Here is a 22,653-nt window from a genome sequence, read left to right as displayed (position 1 = left end):
AATAAAAACTACCAAAGCTACAGTGGAAGAAAAATGCATACAAAATAACAAATAATGACAAATCATAGTTTACTATTTTATGAGTAGGTCTAAATGTGAGCAAAAAGCAGCAAATAATAAACACAGAGGTCACTGTCAAGCAGACAACAGGTGATCAGTTGAATTAAGTCTGCAAGGCCATGGGTGCAAAGCAGAGCACTAGAACCTGAGGCGTGTTAACACTAATGATATGGTGTGAATGTCTCCACTACAGAAATAAAAAGGCTGTGGGATGTTCTGACCTACTACGCACACACACACAGTCCCTCATTGAGAGAAATATAAAACTCAGGGCTTCATTAACTGCCTCCACCTGCCAAACAACTGACTCATACCACACCAGTGTCTCACTAATAGCAGTTTGCCACCATTTATTTCCTTTGAGCAGCAGTGGGGTCACTGAAATGCACAACTGTTGAGAAAATGAGCAGGTGAAAGGTGAAGTCTCCTTCATGCAAATCGCCGCTGCTGTGTACCTCGTGACTCACCGATAACAGATCATTTTGTTCCCATGCATGCAGAGCCACACACTTTCACTCACTCACATGACTACTCTGATTTAACCACAAAGACAGAACATGAAATCCTCCTCTGGATCTGTAATGAGTTCAGCTGAGCAAAACCTCTATAAACCTCTACAGCAGACAATAAAGCTATCAAAGCATGCCACTACTCCATAGCTAGTGACATGGAGACAAATAAAATGTCAGGTAAACCATGACCTCAATGAAATATCCATAATGTTATCACCAGTGTAAACAAACATGGGATCATTAAAATCAAAGTGGTTTATCTTCATGGGAGCATGGATATTTTCTGCAAACATTATGGTCCATTAGACTGTGAAATATCTTGTGTGCAATGTATATTTTCTCCTGAGAGTGGCACTAGAAGAAAGGTATTGAAGAATCCAAAACAGAAAGATCACTGGGTCACTAAAACTATCAGGATTCATCCTCAGGAAACTATGAAAATTCAGTTTGTGATATCTTTCTGTTCTTATTGTCAGCACCTTGAATCTACCTCTGTGTATGAAACGTGCTTTATAAATAAAACTGCCTTACCTTGCCTATTGTTGTTGACTAAAAAATGGGCAGAAAAGAAAATTATACATTTGAGATTATTGGCCCTGATATATTGAAGCCCATTTTGGCCAGTAAAAGAAAAAAAAAGATGAAAAGTTAGTCATGAGGAAAATAATTATGCTCATGGTAAGTCAAATTTTAAAATTACTGTATTATAATTTGGACTTTTTATGTGATCATTTTTGCTCACTATCTCGTAATTTTTAATTTCATAATTTTTTTCTTAGAGTTTTATCTCATAATATTAGAATTACTACCTCGTAATTTTGACTGTTTATCTAATAAGCTTGACTTCAAGACTTTTCACTTCCTTGGTTTTTAGAACATCTCTTCAAAGAACTGCAGTTGAAAATGAGCCATGTACAGAAATGTCAGTCTTAAGAAATGAAATTAAGACTAACCATGAGAATTTGTATCTTTTGTTTTATTTTTAACTTTTCATCTTTCTGGTGGAAATAGGCTTCCATAGTGAGAAAGTATTTCCCGGATCCAAATATATTTTCAATCAAAGCCAAACATGTATGGATGGATCATTTTTTGTGCTAAACTGTGAACATATCTTGGGTAAAAAGTTTACTTTTTACTTTTGAACTGTTCATTCATGTATTTATTGTGCATACCCGGCGACAAATGTATTATAACTTTATTATAAGTTATTCATACCAGTCCAGATTGACACAGAAGCAGCCCTTCTAAAATACAAGTGAGTGTGCAGCCTGCCGCTCTCCACCAATAGGTGGAGTCGGTGGGAGCTGGGGGCGGGTCCTGTGGGTTAGCATGTTTGACTGCACACTGCGCTCAGACAACTTGACACAGAGTAACAGTAAATCAGACAGAGCAGCTCCTACAGCACCAGCAGTGAAATTGTAACCCTGTTGCAAGTATTTTTGGCCGCTGATAGGACCGAGTGAGATCACTGCGGTCTCTTTTCTCGGGTAGACTCAAGAGTTGTTCGGCAAGAGCAACGCAGGGGCCGTTTTCAGTCTCATTTCTGCTATATCTAAATATTATATCACACTGGAAATGTCCGAAAACAAGCCGAATGATGAACCGAAGTTATCTACGACGGACAGGGTGGTGAAATGTAAGTGTAATTTTTCATGCCACACTGGAACGAGACGCTACCGCAGCTCTCCCTCTGACCAGCAGAAAGCAGACTTGAAGAATTCACGGTCGTCGCAACAGCAGCAGCAAATTTAGTCGAAAATTGTTTGCTGGCTATGGAGGAAGAAGGGTGTTAGCCGAGCTGTGGCAGCAGCAGTAAACTAGGAAGTGAGGTTAACTCCAGTTTGTAGACCAGAGCAAGAATTTCTCTAGAAATGTGTCACATTTCGTGATATAGGCGCTTGTCTGCAAATGCACTGTTTTCATTAGCAACGAATACAGCCAGCAGTGTCACAGATGCATGATCTTTTGATTCATATACACAGTGCACAGTTTTACACTATGCATGCAGATATTGCACAACCATTGCATTCAACCCAAGGGCGATTTCCCCTCATTTTGCATGCATCACCAAGCATAGTTTTACCAAGGCTGCTTTTTATAACCATTGCATAATACTACTTGATGTCGCCTGTGTTTTGTAATCTCACATTTGGGGGTGTTCATCGTGTGCTTGTAGTGCTCATGCCATATGGGGAGGTTCTTCCTGCCTTCTGTGTTAACAGGTCTGACATTCCACCTTTGCAGTCTACCATAAGAATGCAGTAGATATCATAATCGAGTCAACCTACCCCTTGAACACGGAGTAGGAGCAATGTAGCCTGCCCGGTTTCATGTCAGTTGACATTTTAGGTTGACTTGAAGGCAGTAGGCTACTCCACTTAAGTTGCAGTATTAAAGCCTATTCCTGCTTTAAAATATGAGCACTTTATGTCACTCTAAGTGAAATTTCTCATGTTGGAAGACAAAGTCAAAGCCTTTCCTCAGAAGCAAGATGACAGAATGTGTTTATTTGTGCTGGCTGGTTTTGATCCAGCACTATTTGCAACCATTATCCTCTCCAGCTCCAGTACATCACAACAGGCATGTGCAGCGATCACAGTGTGCACAAGCACAGGAGGGGAATTGTTGAGTAATTTTATTCAGGCTTAGTTGCTAGGGTTCAACCGCTTGAAATGATTAGATCATCGGTGACCATTAAACGTTAAGAAAGGCAATGCTACAGTGTTCAAAAGGCCATGACTGGAATCACTGACTATACACTATATTAAAGGTAAGCCTGAGCTCTGGCTCGCTAAGCTCTATCACAAATATAGTTCCACTTCGTTGCTTTCTTAGGCTTAGCTCGTGCCATTTGAAACAGGGGGTGGGGAAAGTTTAACAAAACGATAACTGCAACTATTTTTATTCTGTTGCAAGTACAGAGCTAAACACTTGTGTTATGGCTACATTTTGCTTAGAAAAATTGGGCTGAGTGTTAAAAGAGAGTCACACCATGTCTTGGGTGCTTTTGTAATTAATATTTCAAGAGATCATCCCCCTACAGTCTCCACCAACTTGAAGGGCAATGAAAAATAGATATGACAAGTACGTTTCGATGAGATTTAACAGTATCAGTGGGAGATGTGGCAGGTCATGTTATATGGATCTGAAGCTACTTTTTTCCCTTCGTCACACTGAGGAGATGCCATCGTATTGCACGCCTCAATACTGTATTTTTTGTACATCCCTCGTCTACTTAGTGAAGGTCTGCAATGGTGTTAATCAGGTTAAAATGTATTGATTAGTCATTAGAGAGGCCGTCAGGGAATGAGAGCCCAGTTTCAACCTGATGTTGAGATCAGCAAAGTAATTTAACTCATTATTCATTCATCAAGTTTCAAGAAGTCAGTGTTTTGGTAATGCATCAGTATTATGACAACACAGACGCTGGCTGTGTACAAAGCACCTCTCCAAAATAACTGCAGGCTATAGGTGTGAAGTAATTTGTTTTCAGCTGCCTAGTTTGCCCTGCTACAAGGTGTCAGTCCAACTTATCATAAGTGCTTTGCACCTGTTTTCAAAATGCATTATCGTAATGCTCCTGAAAGCCACTGCCGCATAGTAATTACTCATAAGAGTTTAATCAGCTGAGGCAGGAGAAGTTGCATCATTTTCATCATGTTTTTATCTTTGACAGAAGTACACTGAAGTATATGAGCAATTTCCAGTATGTAACCATTACATTTAATGAACTCCATCACTTGTGTGCTAGTCAGTTGTGTGATATTGTTGTTGCATAGAATTCCTGCTCGTTGGTTGACTGTTGCTGCAGTTTTGCGTTCATTTTTAAAGGTTTACCTGGTTTAAGCAGCATTTGAATAAAGATTATGTCGTGACTTGAACAATAATCCAGTTTATTTTGTCAGATTTTTTTGCTGCAATTATAAGCCACGCAGCTGCAGCTAACCACTATTTTCATGATTGATAAACCTGTTGATTAATCTTTGGTCCTTAAAATGTCAGAAAAAAGCGTGTCAAAATTTTCCACAGCTCAAGTTTACATACTCAAATTGCTTGTTTTGTCTGACCAACTGTTCAAAACACTAACATATTTAGTTTAATATCATAGATTACGAAAACCAGCAAATATTCACATTAGAGAACCTGAAACTAGTGAATTTTCGGCACTTTCGCTTTAAAAAGTACTTAAACAATGAAATAGTTGCTGATTAATTTTCTGTTGCTCAACTAATCAATTTATCAGAAATTTGTTTCATCTCAATATAGCTATTATTATGCATCATTCATTGAACTTGTATCTTAAATCAACATACTAAGTATTTGCAGCTACTAGTCTTTTGAATATATAATTATTGCCAATAAATTATTCCTACGATTGAATGTGGAAACAAAGTCTTGCTCTACAGTTGTATACTGAATGATAGTTTGTACTAGAGCTAGCCTCAGTTAGATATAAAATAAATAAACAGTTAGTAATATGGTCGTCATGGTGCAATCATGACAACCATCACGCTCCAAAGCAGCTCAGTAATGGTGTTTTTCCGTCACCAGCTGAGAAGGCCTTCGAGCCTCCGATGTAGCGCTGGGTGTTTCTCTATGAGTGGGGATGGATAACATCTGACATTTGACTTTTGAGGAGAGAGGCCCCCATGCTCAGACATGCGTGGGTTGGAGAGATGGTGGTGGTGACAACGGCGCAATGCCAGCCACTGATCCCAGCTGGATAGCCGAGTCATTTATAGAACAGAACATTAAGTAATGCCACATACTTCATCCTTGCCTTACATGTGATCACCTACATTTCTGCTTCATGTTCATAATCTGGCATGTGTGCCATCATAGTGTTTCTTTCTCATCAGGTTCAAACACTGTGTAATACAGAGAGATAAAATTACTATTTGTCAGGAATTTTCCTCGCTGTGTTGTTGTTCGTATTAATATTTCCTCATTAGCATGCATAAACCTTGGCATTAGGTTTATTTGCATGGGAATAAGTTTACTATGGGAAATTTAAGTGATTTATAATAACTGCTGAGGCTGTTTATGATTTTAATCCTTTGCCAGTCTGCTGTGTCTGTAATTTGTAAAGTTTAAATTTCAGTAGAAATAGCCATATTTTGTTAGTAGTCCCTTGGTGTTAATTTCTTCTTCTGCTAGACAGTCAATTTTAATCAAGAGAGAATAATGATGTGCATTTGCTGCTCTGTGGGACGCAGACAAAGCACTCTAGATGACATCAAACTGTCTATGCATTTGGGGTTCCAATATCCTTGGGTGGTTGCAGTGTAATTTGACTGTCTGCCCAAAAATGTAAGTGTCTATTGTGAGGATAAGAAGATACTGAACATTGCAATGCAATTTATTCACTCTATTAGGTTGTTTTTTCTCTAATGGATCGAATTGATCTCTTCTGTGAGTGTTGCCCAAGAATTTGATCCATTCATGGTAGATGCTCAGAATTACTTGACTTACTTTATAGAAAGGGTGAATGGAAAAGAGAGGCACTGAGTACAGCCTCTTTCGTTTAGCGAGATTATGGCTAGAATATTAACGTTCATTATTTTGGACAATATTAATATCCTGATTATTAATCCATCTTTGGGAACGAAATTGTTTAATTTTACTAGAACATAATACTAGAGCTGAAATTACAGAAATTGACAGAATATTTATCCACTTTGATCATCTATTATCGTTGGTAATTTTTCAAGCAAAAATGCCAAAAACATTCCCTAATTCCAGCTTCTAAATTGTGCTGATGAATGTGATCAGGGAGTGCTTGATCTGCTGCACCAGAGCACGTGCTTAAAAGGTACAATGTGTAATTCTTGGCCACATGCTCCAAATAAATAGGGGGCAGTATTTCAGCCAACTGCTAACTAACAGCAGGACAAGAATACGCAAAATTCGACCAAACTGCTGAAACTCTGAGAGACGGTCAAAATAACACTGCTTTCTTATAATATACAATTCTTCACGTGTGGCGTTGGCCTATAGTTTACATTATAGCTTGCTTAGCTCAGTCTTAGCAAGACCATAGTAGCAAGAAAACAGCCACATCAAAACCACATATATCGACACCATTTGGAATGTTTTTCGGTACGGTTTGCGTTGTCATTAGTTGCACTGAAGATACGTTTCGCTAAATAGCCAGCGTTAGATGTTATTTACCAGTCTAAAAGAAACGTTGCGTGTTCAGAATCAAATCGCATCTCTTTACTCCCCAAGAGCTGTCTCCAGCAGTAGAAAGTCACGCCAATATTTACTGTTGTTTTGCTTCTTTTCATTTTGCTTCTTTTCTTTGGCGCAGAACGTGTTTTCTCGGTGGGAGTGGGTGGTTGGGATGGTGATAAAGGTCGCTTGCCAAGAGCTTCAGCCATCTTTGTGTTTCCACTAACTGAACTTGCTGTACCTTCAACTTGATTGACAAGCCCTCGGGGCAGCTCGACTTCTTCGTCCTCTCATGTTGGACTGAGGGCCGACTGGATGCTACAGTGACTCACTATCGCCTCTCAAGGCACAAGTGGTATTACACAGGACTGTCCGGGGCTAGCTGATTAGCATGCTAATTTCAGTAGATATCTCTGCAACATAATACATAGACGTCTTTGACATAACGTCAGAACTTTTATTTCTTCACATTATGTTGATAATGTTTTAATGTTTAATGTTTTTTTTGTTTTAAACTAAAATTCTCGTTATAACTTACACATTGCACCTTTTTAAATAGCAAACTGTCAATATCATACCCAATCAAGTGTAATTATTTGAGGAAGGAAAAATCATGATCACAATCATTATTAATTGTGCAGCCATATGCCATTATCTAAATCACTCTGCATAGTTTGCTGAATGGTCCAGCTTTCAGCTGCTGGCCTCAATTGATTTTCATTGTTTGCTTTCCAGACTTCCAACCTTGTCACGAACAATGAGCTCGCAAGATTTAGGTTGGGTGTGTGAGGCTGTTACACTCTGTGTGTGTGTGTGTGTGTGTGTGTGTGTGTGTGTGTGTGTGTGTGTGTGTGTGTGTGCGTGCGTGCGTGCGTGTGTGTGTGTGTGTTAAACTTTTCTGAATAAGACAGTTAGCAAACTCAGGAAACTGACTTACTCTGACTAAGTCTTCAGGGATGTCCCCTCTCTGTTTGCTGTCATGCCTCCTTGGCAGGTGAAGAAGTCTCGGTGCTGGTGGCAGGGGGGCTGGCCACCTCCTCCTCAGCATCTTTTGACAGTAGTCCACTCAAACAGCTCGACCTGGAAATGTCGCCTACAGGAGAAAAACTGCAAGTGACAAGATAACCAAACAAGTGATCAAAGCCTGTCAGCATGCGTCTGCATGCCTAGTCTGCTGTGACGTAAGAGATTCTTTTGGTGGTTTTTGATAACAGTGCATTGCATCACGGCATAGTATAGGGAAGACCTGAACTACCTCTGCTGTGATGTGATGCTTAGATACAGTCTGTGGTATTCTGAACCTGAGTAAGTGCACCTTTACCACTCATTAGATTAAAGAGGAATTAGGCTCTGTTGTGGATTTAGGGCACAGCAAAGCGGCGGATTTGGACAGATTAAGCTCCATATAGGGGGATAAAGGCGGCTCTGCTCAGAGGTTGTAATCTGACTCCATGCATTAGCTGCTGCTCTTGCTAATTCATGTGAACAAATGGATGTTGGGTCTTGATAAAGCAATAGGGGGAGGAAAACTGTTTACCTACCTTGGCATTTTTAGATTGTTGCTAAGCCTATGAGTACAGTTTGGGGATTTGCAAGCCTTTGAACTCACACTGTTGATCCATTTGAACCAGTACAGTTTTGTCAGTAGCAGTTTTGTAGCTTATATGTTGATGCACAGCGTTTTACTGTGGCTTTGTACCATTGTGTCTATTCGTAAGGTGCCTTACTTGCACCACATTTTCCTCTTCAACCACCAAAGTACCATTTTGCAGAGGACCAAACAGAAAACTTCCACACTTGATTGTCTGTACCCACGATGGCATCCGTGAGCCATAGATCATAATATTGCACTATTGTATTTGGTAAAAATCAGCCTCTGTATAAACAAACCCTCAGCATTTCCCATTTCATGGCTGGCAGACACCAACACATGGTCCTTTTATTAGCTACAGTGGTTAACAAAAGCCATTTGGAACAGATACGGGGAGTGGTGTCTCATCAGATCCCTCTGGAGCTGGTCGCGGCACAGTCACAAATCAATCAATACAGTGTCTACAACACTTGTAACTACATGTTGGGCACCCAGTACAGTCAGTGTGGGGGAGGAGAGGCTAGCCCAGTGAACTGGGAGCAACTGGGTTATATTAGAGGCCAGTAGAGTAGTAAATCTGCTTCCTCACCTTGAGTCCCACGTAGAGGGCAGAACATGGACAGGCAGCGAAGAGTGCACTCATGTACATATGCATGCACATTAGCTACAACACGGATCACTTTCAGTTAATTGAGAAAGTGGATTTTCTTAAGAGTTTAGATATAGAAAACCATCCGTCATGGGATTGTTGCCAAATGCTGTTTAGCAAAAATTGACAACAAATGCTTTGTCAAGGCGGTGGCTTAACAACTTAGTGAATGATGATTGGATTCAGGAGCGATTTGTGTGGAGTTTTTTTTCTTGTTGCATAATTTGATTTAGTAAAATACAGTCTGATTTGGTAACTGTTAGCTAAAACAAAAGTGTAGTAAAACAAGCGAGGCTGTCATTATTCTTCTGCAAGGTGAATCAGAAAAAGACAGCAGAATTGCATTTATAACATTCTGCAGCAGGGGAAAAAAGGTGTTTCTGTTAGTTGGCAATGTTTTTGACAGTTTACAAAACACCTTTTCTCGTAAAACTGTCAAGCTGAAATACAACTTTTAAACATATCTTCATACACATATCAAAAAGGCTTGTATTCTTTTTTACTGTATAATTAAAGTAAACAAATGAAATAATTTGGCACGTTTTTAAAAATGTTTTATATTAGTTCAAACAGTGTTCACCTCACATTTACATCTCTATATATAATAGTAACACTAGTAGTGGTAGTGACAATTTCAATGTTTTAATACTGGGGAGGGAGTGTGTGTAGGAGTGGGCAGGTTTGGGAGTGAAAGCGAATGAAAGTGGCTGAGGGGTGCTGTGGATGAGCAAGTGGGTACGAAGGCAGATTTTAGACAGACTACTACTTAGATAATCTTATTTCACTTAACCTAGCATGCCGTAGTACAATGTAAGGGCATTGCAAATAAATCTTTACAGCTGGTTGCATAGATTTTTAGTATTCTGGGAGCATTTCATTAGTTTTGCAAAGTTTACAGAGTGAATTTTTATCAGACTTTCCTGTCTCATTAGGGACATTTTAGGGACAGGAAAGTGTAGGGATCTCTAACTTTAGGGATCTCTTGGTTACTCTGTTCATCTACAGTGCTTGTTTATGAAATACAATGTCAGTAGTGTTAATTTTGGTGGTATGGTGACATCCAACGAGAAAGTAAATGACGCCAGAACGATTAATTCTTTTTTCTTTTCTTTTTATTTAGCAGATTGATACAGTTAACGGTCCAGTGTGTAGGATTTAGTGGCATCTAGCAGTGAAATTGCAGTTTGCAGCCATTTGAATACCGTTCGCATCATCCTCCCCTTCCAAGCGTGTAGGAGAAACTATGGTGGCTGCGAAACTCGCGAAAAACATGAACGGCCCTATCTGAAGCCAGTGTTTGGTTTGTCTGTTCTGGGCTACTGTAGAAACATGGCGGTGCAACCTTGCGACCTCCGTGGAAGGGGACAGGCTCCTTATGTAGATAAAAACGGCTTATTCTAAGGTAATGAAAACACAATGATTCTTATTTTCAGGTGATTATCCACTAATTAAAACATACTTAAATATTATATTCCATTTCTGCCAATAGCTCCTCCTAAATGTTACACACTGGACCATTTAAATCTGCATAATTTATAATCAGTGCATCATTGTAATGAATGAGTCCTAGCTTTATCATTAGCAACAGAATTGCAGTCTGTTTACATTTTGGAATTACCTGGAGATTTATTTAACCCCAGCCCACAGGTATGCACATACACAGCCACCTCTAACCGCATGCTAAATGAGAAACCGCTCTAGCAACACTGAATAATGTTTTGTTCCTCAGAATAAAAGATCTCCACGGTAACGTTTTTATCTAGGACAAACCTCTTCTGTTTGAACACACACAGTATTTTGGCCTCAGTTTTCCTGCCATACTTGTCTCTGTTAGAAGGAGGAGCTTCCTTGTGGTGAAAGCATACCTGTATGCTAAATGGGAGACTTGTCTTAGTGGATTGGGACAAGCCCCTGCATGCTGCTGTGTGACAGATGCAAACATAGACACACACTCCTGTGTTGTGCCAGGTGGTCGTTTGTATTTAAATATGGGTAAAATGAGTAAAGCCATCTGCGAGCTGCCTGTAAATGGTACATTAGTAAGAAGAGAAAAGTGTTGTAACTCTGTGTTGACTCATTGACTCGCATGTATAGGGGGGAATGACATGGGAAAGGGTGCGCAGTATTTCATGGTAACTCTCTAGTCCTGATTGCCTCTTCTCTGCTATCATGTAGGCATCGGTACTTGTTGACACCCACACGCACACACATTGAAGCTGATGCAAATGCAACCTGTTCCTATGAAGAACTGATGAATATGCAGATTTTTGTCATTTCCAGTACGTGGGCATGTGTCAGGGAACATACAAGAAACGCAGGCGATATGCAACCTGTACACTTTATCACTTTAACATTATAGCTTGACAGATAAAGTCAAACCTTAGCTATAAGAGGCAGAGGGAGTTTGTTATGATGACCTTACTGTGCCGTTTAATGTCAGAACATCCCAAACACGGACAGTGATGCTTACAGAATGACTCCAGAAAGCAATATTGATTTCTTAACCATTTGCACCCATTGGAGCGAATCCTGGGTGTGACAGCCAGTGAGGCCTAATTTTCTCATTTCAGCCACTGTTGTCCAGTCTTTACTGTAGATTTTTATTTTTTCCCAGGGTGTTTGATAAAGCATATCAGCTGTCAGAGCAGAACAGGATTTCTCACAGAATTCACAGTTTTCTTCTGGTCATACCGCTGCATTTCACTGCAGGTTTATTTTGGTGTTAGTTTGGTTTGGCCGATCACTGAAGCATAGGCGCAGAGAACAGCATCAGTCAACATGGCATCAGCACTGTGCATTCAGACAAGTTGCCCAGTGGTTTCTGGTCAGTGACAGGTGTCAGGCCTTCAAATGCAGTTTGAGTTTCAGGGCATTTTCAGCACTGGTAGCATTTGACTATAAACCAGGAGACCCTTGAAGTGAAGTATGTGTGGCACTTATAGTGAATGTCATGTTTACCAGCTTGCCAGTTATTTGCTGCGCTATGAAAGAATGCAGTGGAGGATTAACCCTACTTCCTCACCTTTTTATTTACCATTTCATCATTTCAGCCGCGGCTCGAGAAATTAATCTCCTTCTGGACAGACAAGTTGAGAGATCATGTTGTATACACAGTTCCTTTTAATTAACAGACCAATCAATACTAATAACAATCAAGTGCTATGGATATACTTTATTAAATCCTCGAGTAACAGTGGGGGCAAGAATAAGAGCAATTGAGCCACTTCTACTTTTTGTTTCATCTGGCTGTGCTCTGTAATGTGATTTAGTATTTTTAGGGCATTTAGAAAAAGAACACAGATTTATTTTCACTCAGCTGTGCAAAGCAAAGGCCATTCTCAGGTTCTGAATGGAGCCTTTTAACAGTAAGGATTTTAAGCAAATGAACAAAAATTAGCTTCATTGAGGAAAGCCCTAATTACATATGGGTAAATATACGCATTATATGCCATGTTGTTTTTCCTCTGTTCATTCACTGTTCATCCTGCTGGTTGAAAAGACAATCCTGGGGGGACTTTTCCTTTCTTTCAGGTGTCATTAGTGTGTGGACGAGAGAGAAACTTCAGCTATACAAATACAGCTGGAGGTGAGTCTGGGCCCCAAGGTTTATTTACACGTGTTAATTATACACCACCTGCTAAAAATGAACCCTCTTATTGGTGAATTTGGTGTCCGCTTATTAGTCTACCATAGGGGAAAAAAAATCTTTCATTGGATGTCTGTTTGTTCTATAATTGACCTGGTGGGATGTTGTTTTGTGAGAAGACAGTGCTTCCTGATGTTGGCTGACATGCTTCTCATCCAATTATTTATTTATTTGTAAGTATATAAATTTTATATATAATATAATTTTTTTATTTTTCAGACTTTTAGAAATTAGGACTTCATTTAAACTTCATTTTGTACTTGCAAACTTTCTAGCTTATGACTGAAGCATTTTATTTTATTCTGCCTGTGGCTAAAACCTGCTAATGGATCTCTAAAAATGTGTCATGAGACAACCAGGCAAACAGGGGTTAAGTTTTCCCCAGAGCTGGTGATGGCAGGCCTCTCGGTCACTCCCGCCCACGTGGAGAGGAGAGGGAGGAGGACCGCTGCCTGGCCCACTCACAGAAAACAGAGGCTGGCCAAAGCCAGAGTCGTGACTGAGGTGTGTGTGTGTTGGTGGGGAGGTAGGGGGTAGACGTATCGTAGAGGTGGCATTCATTTTTTTAACATGCCCTTGTTGTTTTGTCTGTTGAATCAGGCCCCAGGATCAACTCAAAAAGGACCACCATGTGAAATTTCATTACTAGCAGTTGCCCCCTAGCAATGACTCTTCTCTGGGAATATTCTGCTAGTAATTGCAAGGTCAATTCATCTTGGTTAAAGTTAGATTTAATTTACACTATTGTTTCTCCATGATAGACTGTAGCTTGCCAGCAACACAAGGCAGAACTGACAGTCACAACGCCCTGGAAGTAAAGCTGACTCGGAGCTGGCCTCCACAGTTGCCAGGCCAAGGCGAGCGCGATTATACTGCAAACTGATATCTCATCAGTCTGAGCTCACTGTGTGCCTCTGTTAGCCAGATAATGGAGAGGTTAGTGCGTCCCAGGGCTCCGATTGATTTTGTGCCTGTCCAAACACCACCGGGGAGCCATACATTACGATGACCAATCATTCGAGCTTTAATGCCGCCCCGCTCCCTATCGGACCATTAAGAGTACAGGGAGGGCTCCTGGACTCCTGCTGCATCTTTTTGCTGTCAAGTGGGCCTGCCACTTATGAACGGTTGCATTTTGCTTTATTGATTGCATGCTGAGAGATCCTGTTTCTCAGTAGACTGTGATGCACTTGTTGTGCACGTTCATGCATGCATGCGTGTGTGTGTGGTGTTGACTCTAAAGAATGTCAAACTCAAAGAAATAGTAGGAGCCACCCATTCCAGCCATTTATTTTTTGTTACAAAAAACTGAATTGTGAAACCGTGGGAGACATGTTGTTTTAACAAGCTAATCTCGTCTCTGTGTGAACTCCTAAGCCCAAGATGTCGGCCTATTGTTGGTAATTAATGCCATTGTCACACCCTAGTCCTACATACACACATGCTCGCTAGCTGTCATTTTCTTTGGCAGTTTGTTCATTGTGTTGCTATATCATGCAAGCCTTTAATAGTGGCCCAGCCCCCAAAGAAACTGGCAAGGTTGATGAGTCACACAGATGCTCAGTGGCACGCAGTTACTGCTGTGAACACAAGTTTGTGTATGTCCGCATCCATGACACAAGTCTCAAGAAGACTAAAGAGTACAGTGTCTTTGACAGCTTTTCTACCGAGGCTCGACAGTTACTTCAGTCAGCACTGTCTTTTTTTTCTGTCCTGTAAAAATGTGAGACATACTGTACGAGGCAGATTATTTTCATTTTCACTGGCTCAACTATTTTCTGTCTCTCTGTATTGCAGCCATCCTCCAACAACATATTTCTTGTCTTCTTCCTCTGTTTAGTTTTAGCTGTGGTTCTGCCATCCCTGCTTTCAACCATGACTACAATGCTTCCTCTAGGCCACCATCTGCCATTCATTCAGCATTTCTTTTCATTCCCTTTTGAACACTCGCTTGCTCACGCTGCTGCTCAACTGTGTCAGACCCATGTTGTAAGACCAAAACACCCCTAATGCTTCAGGCCCGTCTCCCTGTATAGAACGTAATCTGATCCCCCCTGGAGGAATGTGGGAAGCATTGGGGACAGCCAAATCGAGGTACAAATTTGCCGGCCGATCGGCAGATAGTGTATCTCCGAGTGATTTTAAGCCAGCACTTCAGCAGCAATTGGCAGAGTGAAATCAATTTATCATTCCCCCTCCACCAGACCAAATTCATGTTTGTTATTTTCAATCTCAAACACTTTATGACAGTAACGTTGGCAGACAATAGTTGTAAGCTGCATGAAACATTCGTTTCGAGTACTGTCTGTTTTGTAGCCAGCAGTTAAGAGGGCAGGGACTTCTTTTCAGCCTAACAGATGGTGTATACAGTACAGAGCTATGCAGTTCCACAGTATTAGGCTGCAGCACTACATGGGTTGTCTTTTCTAAAACCTATTTGCTTTTGATGAAAGTAAATATAGTGTGTGTTTTAGAATCAGCAAACTGCCATGATATATGGCAGCATATGCTTTTGTGTCTCAGTTTGCATTTAAAAATGTCTTCTTAGAAATGACACATCTCCATGCCTGCTTTATACAACGCAAGTATACTGTAATATAAACCCATTATTTTTATGATAATCTAAAATAATACAGTGTAACATCGTGTTTCCCTCAGGATTTTTTTATCATTTTAATGTTAAATACATCAATCTGATTTTGTTGTACAGCGGATGGAATATTTTTTCATCCAGATGGTTAGTCTGAAAGCAGTAAGTTTTGTTCAACAACCACCTGGGTTTTTCGCAGATCACCGTATAGTTATTTTCTGGGAAAATGGATACTTATGTGACTTGTGTGACTCTAATGCAATTGTGATAATTAGAGGCACAAACTGGGGCTGAGGATACCTCTGCAGGGTAACGTACCAAATGGGAATGTCTTACATTAGGTTACAGAAGTAAAGAATTTAGAAAGGCTGAGCTACAGTATCTGGTCTGTAAATGTAAAAAGATATCTATATAATTCGAAGGCAATGCAGGAGGCCTTTGACCACAGCAGAAGAGAGTCTGGGAGTCGAGACTCCCTTCAGGCTGTCAAGCTGTCAAGTGTGCCTTTCTGAGTCCTGGACTAACTCGCTGACCTGATCCTCAAGGACACATGACCTTTGTAGCAGGCCAGTTTGTCCCGAAGGGATCAGGGGCACGACCTAGGTAGCCCACTACTGTTTGACCCACACTACCGAGCAGCAACTAGAGTTTTATAAAGGCCCTGGCCCTTACTTACACTTCGTATCTTTGATTGGATGCTGACTGCAGAGATGGCTTTCGAATGTGATGCTTTAACTGCCTTTAATCTCACGGCTGCTAGTAAAGCCTGCACAGATGGTGCCTTCAGCATAATACTCCGCTAGTGAATTTTAAAAGTGCTTTCTCTGCAATATGGAGGTCAGGCTGGCGGCAGAGAAGGATGATTTACTTTACAGTCACTTTTAGCCCAGAAGGGTTGCATAATAGCAGCTACTTCAGGGGTTCCGTCACAGCTTCTCCTGATATATAGCGCTCCTCCAGGGGGCTGGGATTGGCGAGACAAAGAGTGTGTGTGTGTGTGTGTGTGTGTGTGTGGTTGGTGAGAAGTTTATATCCCTTGCTGACTCAGAATTCCTTTGGTCTTTAGAGAAGTAATTCCTTTGTTGCCCTCCCTCCATCCTATCACAGCCCCATGTGTTTTTTGCTTTTCTTTCTTGGCAGTCAGGTGCCCCTGCTGGCAGGAGAACCCACCACACCTGCGCAGTCATGGCCTAGATAGAGAGATGGGCTTGAGAGGTGGGTGTGGGCAAGAGGGAAAAGGAAGCCATTGAAAAGGAAGGGGACTCTTAGGGGCCTTGTTGTCTTGGCAAGAGGTGGGAGGAGGTGGCTGGCTGTGCCATCCCATTGCCTCACCACCTGTCCTCAGAAAAACCAGTCAGTCTGCCAGAAATGAAAACTCAACCATGGGTCTCAAACACTTGCTGCCAGAAAGATGGTTGTTACAATATTAGCTGTGTCTTATAATACTTGAATTTGTATTCTTTAGTACTTTTAGGAATGAGATATTTTAGCTTTATTTATTTCTGTATCTTATTTATTTAGAACACACATTCATTTTTACTTGCAATTTCTGACCCTCCCTTGTCCTTGTGACACAGCATGGAGGAATGCTATTTCACTTATGTGATGGGGCTATTCTTGTGAAGTTGGGAGGGTTTGCCCCAGTCCACAGATCACTGTGAAGTGGCAGGGCGTATTCACTTTCAAGTCAAGCAGGTAACCTTCCTAACGAAGAGGAGAAAGGAGGAGGGTGGTTAATTAATGATGAGGAATGTTATCTACAGTTCAGGCAGTGTTTTATTTGGGTCAGCCTCGACTCTTGTATGTGCCGTTTACCAAGTGTGGGTACAAATATAGACTGGCCTCATCCCCTCTGTATGCGTCTAGTAATTGCATTCTAGAAATGCCAACATCTCTACTGCCAACGAGCCCTCCTTGGGAGGTGCGATCACGCCTGTTGAGGCATATTATCTCAGAGGCAAGCTGTGAATGAGTACAGAAAACACTGAAGTCAGTTGGAGTTTCTGGAATGTAACATGTTTCTATTGATTTACATTCCATATTGTATCATATTAGATAATATTTTACTGAATCAGATTGTGTCAGGAGTCATGTCGCCTAACTATCATCAGTCTAGATTTCTAATTTTAATTTGAGATGTGGTAGTACAACTTGGGTCAGGACTTGACCTCCTGCAGGTGTAGAATAGATGGTAGATGATTCCCTAATCAGCCACCAGATATTCATAATGTTCTAGTTATTGTGTGTGGATGCCATCCTAGATTAAGACGCAGTGTTATACTACATGAACAAGACATGATTCGTCTTGATACTTGCAGCAAATGTGTTCTGCAAGCTGAAATTCCTTTTCAGTGTTCTCTATAGAGGGTTTACATGTGTGGATTGAAATATTTAAAAGGGGCTGGAAAAAGAAAGAGCAATATGGCTCTTGACAGTTGCCTGTAGCAGGTAGTGAAATAGATCAAAACATTTAGTAGGAACATTAAAAAAACTAATCCCAGGTGCAAAATGTAGAACTAATTTGCTTACAGAGCTGACAATTTTATGACCAACCAATGTTTTAAAGCACTTCTGCAAAAGTTGCTGCAAAGCTGTCCAGTTAAATTGTGGTAGCATACTGCAATATATTTTTACTTCTCTGTCATGGTATCATTATAGTATTGAGTTTCACATGTTTAACTAAGTAGTAAAGCTTTTGAAGTCAATCTTTTGGTTTTATAACAACTGCAACCCTAGTTGAACTGCACACAGCGATCTGTATCGTGTCCAGCCACCCGTCTGCATGTCACTACACGCTCCTCGAACAAGCCACCAACAAGAATGCTTTGTAAAGTGGCTGCCTGTGTACTGGCGAAGCTCTCCAGGGTTAGTGGGGACATATGTTCTCGATAGACCTGTGTCGTCAGTCCTTCCCAATACAAGCGCCAGTTGACAGCATGATGGAGAGTGGTGGAGGACTCACACAAAGGTGGTTCTGTGCACGTGCAGGGCCAGGTTTTTGTCCAGACTGGTATCCAAACACGCCCACCAATCCCTCCTTAGCTGCCTGACCTTTCTGTTTACCATCTGAAGAAAATGTTGAAATTCTAGCCTTGAAGCCCTGCGGGCTGACAAGTTAGAATTGTGAATAGTTGTCTCTATCTGCTTTTAGGGAGGCAATATGAGAATATTGGATTTTTGCCTGTGTCTGTATATTTTCAATGGCAGGGGGAATTCTTGATCTCATGCATTTTGCAAGGCATAGGGCAGTTATTTAGTACCTTCCTTGTCCCATCATATCTTCTGTTGACAGCCACTTGATCTTCAACATGTATGATCTGCACATTGCTTTGCTTCGCTTCGCATCGGTGTTAGCTCGTGGTCTTGCTTGAACAGGAGAAATTAAGGATAAACAGGTGAATAGGTGAAATCACAGATTCACTGGTCCGAACAGCCAGTCAGATCGCCATGACATGTGGCAGCAAAAACTATAGGCGTCGGTCGCCTCTAAATTGCTCAGTGGCAGCTCAACAGTGCTTTATAGCTGACTTGTTGTGTCCGGGCCCTAAAATGACAAGTGAAGCATTCAGCATGTTGCTTATGCTGTGTTTGTCATGATAGTCTTTTAGGCGTAGTACATACCACTGGGGAATATGCAGATAAGTGTGGCTATGAAACTGTCTGTCTGTTATGGGCCGCAGGTTCCATTTGGGGGAATAGCTTGCATACAGCCGAGCATGCACCCATAGCACCCTGTCTTCCAGATCCTTTCAGCCTCCTCCATTGTTCCGTCTCTGCTATGCTCCAAAGCTGATTACAGCGCCTTCTCTAATGAAAGCTAATCCTGTGTCACGGCATTGTGGAGGAGGAGGAGGAGGTGGAGGAGGAGGAGGGGGGCAGGCCTCAGCACGGCAAAGCTAGCAGGGAATGTCTTCTTCAGGGCCTGTCAGAGTAGCTTTCAGAGGAAATGCCATAGAGTGTTAACATCTCCGCAAACCTGGAAATCTGCGAGCTGTTTTTCATTGAGATTGAGCTTTTTTGTGCTGGCCTGTTGGCCCTTAACACCTTACACATAACACTTCCAAACATGTAATGGTCTATAATAATTCACTTGAACTATGTTCAGCACAACTGTTCATCATAGCTTCTCAGTAGTTGGTAGAGTTTGCTGTTTTATTACACTTGAGATCTGTCTGACCTGTGTTGTGCCTGTACTGAAAAAATATTTACACATAGGCCCAGTTTCTTGAATCAAGCCATATACAGTCCAGTAAAGTGAGGTGATTCAAGGTGGTTTGTTGGAAAAAGGTATTTAGCGTAGGACAAGGCATCGTACAAAAACCAGCCCTGAAAGTCATACCAATCGCACTTCTTTCTATTTATTCCTCGCACTTTTGTTTCCATGAAGTAAAAATGTAATCCCATCCTATTTGAAATAATTTGAATGTGCAAAAGTCTTCATATATCATGGATGTATTAGCGTAGTTCAGATTCTAGAGCTGTACAAAGAGTTTTGTATTGATGTATGTGGCAGCTTGTATATAAATTGTGATTGTGTAAATATTATAACGGCAAAAACTGTGATAAATGATTATTACTGTCGCACAACACGCTTACGCTGTGTGTGATCAGAGATGGTTTCAGAGCGTCTTTGGTGTGATTTGACAGCGCGGGCTACAAAGAGGAGGAAGAGAGAGAAAATAGCGAAGGGGAACAGAGAAAAGACACAATAGCACGACATCTCTGCTTCAGCATCTCAGCAGAAAGCATCCAGTCTAAGCATCCAGTCCACAGAGCGGACCTGACACAAGGTATATGAAGGCTAGTAAAGAATGTAGCTACGTTAATTATGGCTATATGTAATGGCTAGTTAAGAACATAAATCAGTATGGTGGCTAGTTGTGATGTTCCTGAGTTAGCTAGATTTTGCGCAAGTAAATAACCACAGAAAATATAATGCTGCGGAAAGCCTGAGCTTCATTCACAGTTCCTGTTCACTCATTTTTGCCTCTTACAAATGCCACAGAGAAGACAGTAAAGGCTTATGTTATGCCTGAGCTGTAGTTAGGTTAAAACTTGTAGTTCTAAAACTTAAGTATATATACCCTTTTTAAAGCAAAAGGTGTTTGTTTTTTCATTTCAGAAATGTTTTCTTTAAAACCCAGAATGTAATATGGCACTTAAATGTGTTTAGTTTTTTCAGATAGTATTATTGTATGCAAATGTAGATTTTTCTAAAAAGGAAACCAATTAGTTGTTCATTTTAAGAGGCCTGTCTTATTTTCTCTTTTGCATATTTACTATTGCTTTTTAACAAAGCAAAAGTATTTCTTATCCAATTAAGCGATGGACTAATCGGTAGAATACTCAATTACTAAAATAATGGATAGCTGCAGTCCTAGATGGATGCGTAAAGTCGATTTTATGGATGCACTAATCCAACCGTATTTCTCCCAGTACTAATGCTGCATACCTCAACTCAGTATGTGACCTGTACTAGCACTTTCTTTTCCCCAATTGTTTAAATTTGTGCACCTCACTGCATGGAACTCATTAAATATTTTTAAGGTAACGTGAGGCCAGGGATGACTATGGGATCAAAAACTCTGGCCAGCCATGACAGAGTGAATGTAATTGATAGCTGAAACACTGACATTATAATAACATTGTCAAATAAACTGAAATCTAATGTGGGTTGGCCACGTCATGGCTGATACCAGATCTGCTTAATAAGGTCAGTATTGGCATCGAAACGGATCCAGTGCATTGGATTGGTGGATTGATTTGAACATGATTTATATTTTAAAAGCACTGAGGCAAAAAGAATAATTGAGACAGAAAGAGACAGTATAATAAAAATGTTCAAATATTTCCACAGTTTTCCTACATTTAGCATACTTGCTAGTTTAAGCTCAAATCGCTGCATGAAACAAAAGCCACCCATGTTGCTGAGTGTCTTGGTCAGTTGTGTAGCCCCTAGATTTCCATCCAGGAAGTCTAAAAGCTGTTGTACTGCCCTTTTCTTCTTCTTAGAGAAGAAATGATAGCTCTTTCGTGGTCTCAATATTTAATATGGTTTTCTAGATGGTGAACTGACTTGACTGTCTGTCTTCAGGCCATGGCTAATAATTTGCTATAGACTACAAGTTGTGTGAGGATGGTACATCCCATTAGTGGACTGTAAGTCAGGGATTGGATCGTTTTTGATAGATTGACAGGTGCTCTTTCCCCCAGCACACATCATTTTTTCATCTTGACTCATGCATGCATTTTTATTTAATTGACTGATCTTTCACTCTCCCTGACTCATGCACCTCCCCCCACTCCAGCTCCAAATCCACTGCAGTCATTTGCCAGCTCTGATCCAGGTCCCTGGCGACCTCTCACTGTGTCATTGATCGGCTGCTACATTGATGGCTCACCACATGCCCAACCACCACTAGAAAACCAGTGCAGGGACTTCCCTTAGAAAATGCCCATCCACCCCCCACCACAGCATCTGCCACCTACTCCCATCCATCCATCCTTACATACATACATTCATCCATCCTTCCATTCACCCACGCCAGCCTCCCACGCTTCAGCCCTAACCTCACTAATTAATCAGGGACTTAGTCAGAGTGCTGTCTGAGCAGCGGTGCATTTTGATCACCTGCTGCTGCTAACGCTTTCTACATTTCTCATCTAAAAGCTGTTGAGCCAGCAGCAGGATTAACGTTTGCTTGTCACTCATGCTCACATTGCTGTCGCCCAGGTCTCTAAAACACTGCTATGGGCTATTTTCTGTCAGAGCTTGATAGACTTTGATAACCCTGACAGCAATGGCAGCATAGATGCAGGTCTTGGGCATATTGTTGGCTTGTTTAGTAGGCTATACGACCTGTCTATCTTAATAATGAGGATCCCTAGATAGCTGTCATTGACGGGAACCTCTGTGCAGACAGCCACACATGTTATTGCAGTGAACAGCTGTCAGATGCATCATTACACTCCTTTTGTTTGTGTTTACCTCATTCTGCTAGTATATTATTTTTTTTAAGCATGTTACAGTGGAATATGTATGATAAGGCTTCTGCTCTGATTTCCAGCCTTGGATTGATGCAGAATGTAACATGCTGCCGGCGACTCATTTTTAAGCCAATATTTTGATGGATGAAAGATTAAGACTGAGACTCTACAGCTCTGTTTCCCTGGCAACACCTTTCACTCACTTTTATCTAATATCTCTCCTGTTTCGTTGATACAATGTAAAAGCTTATATCACTGCAGCAGATGATGATGGTCAGCAACTGTTGAAAGTACAGTAATAGTCCACTGGTAGTATTTAATGAAAGTTATGGTAATTAGAGCTACAATTAGTTTTGACATTGACTACAGGTCATAGACTAAAGTAGTGAAAATGTGCAGTTAGAAAAATAACATTTTCAAAGATTGAAATGTGTACATGCCAGTACA

The 22,653-nt window shown here is 40.9% G+C and overlaps 1 protein-coding gene across 7 annotated transcripts in view; it reads left to right on the top strand.

The window, feature by feature from the left end:
- The first annotated feature begins 1,881 nt into the window (after positions 1 to 1,881).
- Positions 1,882 to 22,653, top strand: part of LOC122869868 (serine/threonine-protein phosphatase 2B catalytic subunit alpha isoform) — a 70,101-nt gene continuing 49,329 nt past the window's right edge. For 3 of the 7 annotated variants that reach the window (XM_044183221.1, XM_044183223.1, XM_044183220.1), the window contains exon 1: positions 1,882 to 2,208. In XM_044183221.1, coding sequence (XP_044039156.1) covers positions 2,148 to 2,208 — 61 coding nt within the window. In that variant the 5' untranslated portion in view covers positions 1,882 to 2,147. The remainder of the gene's footprint in view (positions 2,209 to 22,653) is intronic. The other 4 variants (XM_044183224.1, XM_044183222.1, XM_044183226.1 and 1 more) reach the window with 3 other exon arrangements.

This window comes from Siniperca chuatsi, linkage group LG22 (assembly GCF_020085105.1).
Source record: "Siniperca chuatsi isolate FFG_IHB_CAS linkage group LG22, ASM2008510v1, whole genome shotgun sequence".
Lineage (NCBI taxonomy): Eukaryota > Metazoa > Chordata > Actinopteri > Centrarchiformes > Sinipercidae > Siniperca > Siniperca chuatsi.
The sequence above is the reverse complement of the archived record's forward strand: the minus strand, read 5'-3'. Positions and strand labels throughout refer to the sequence as shown.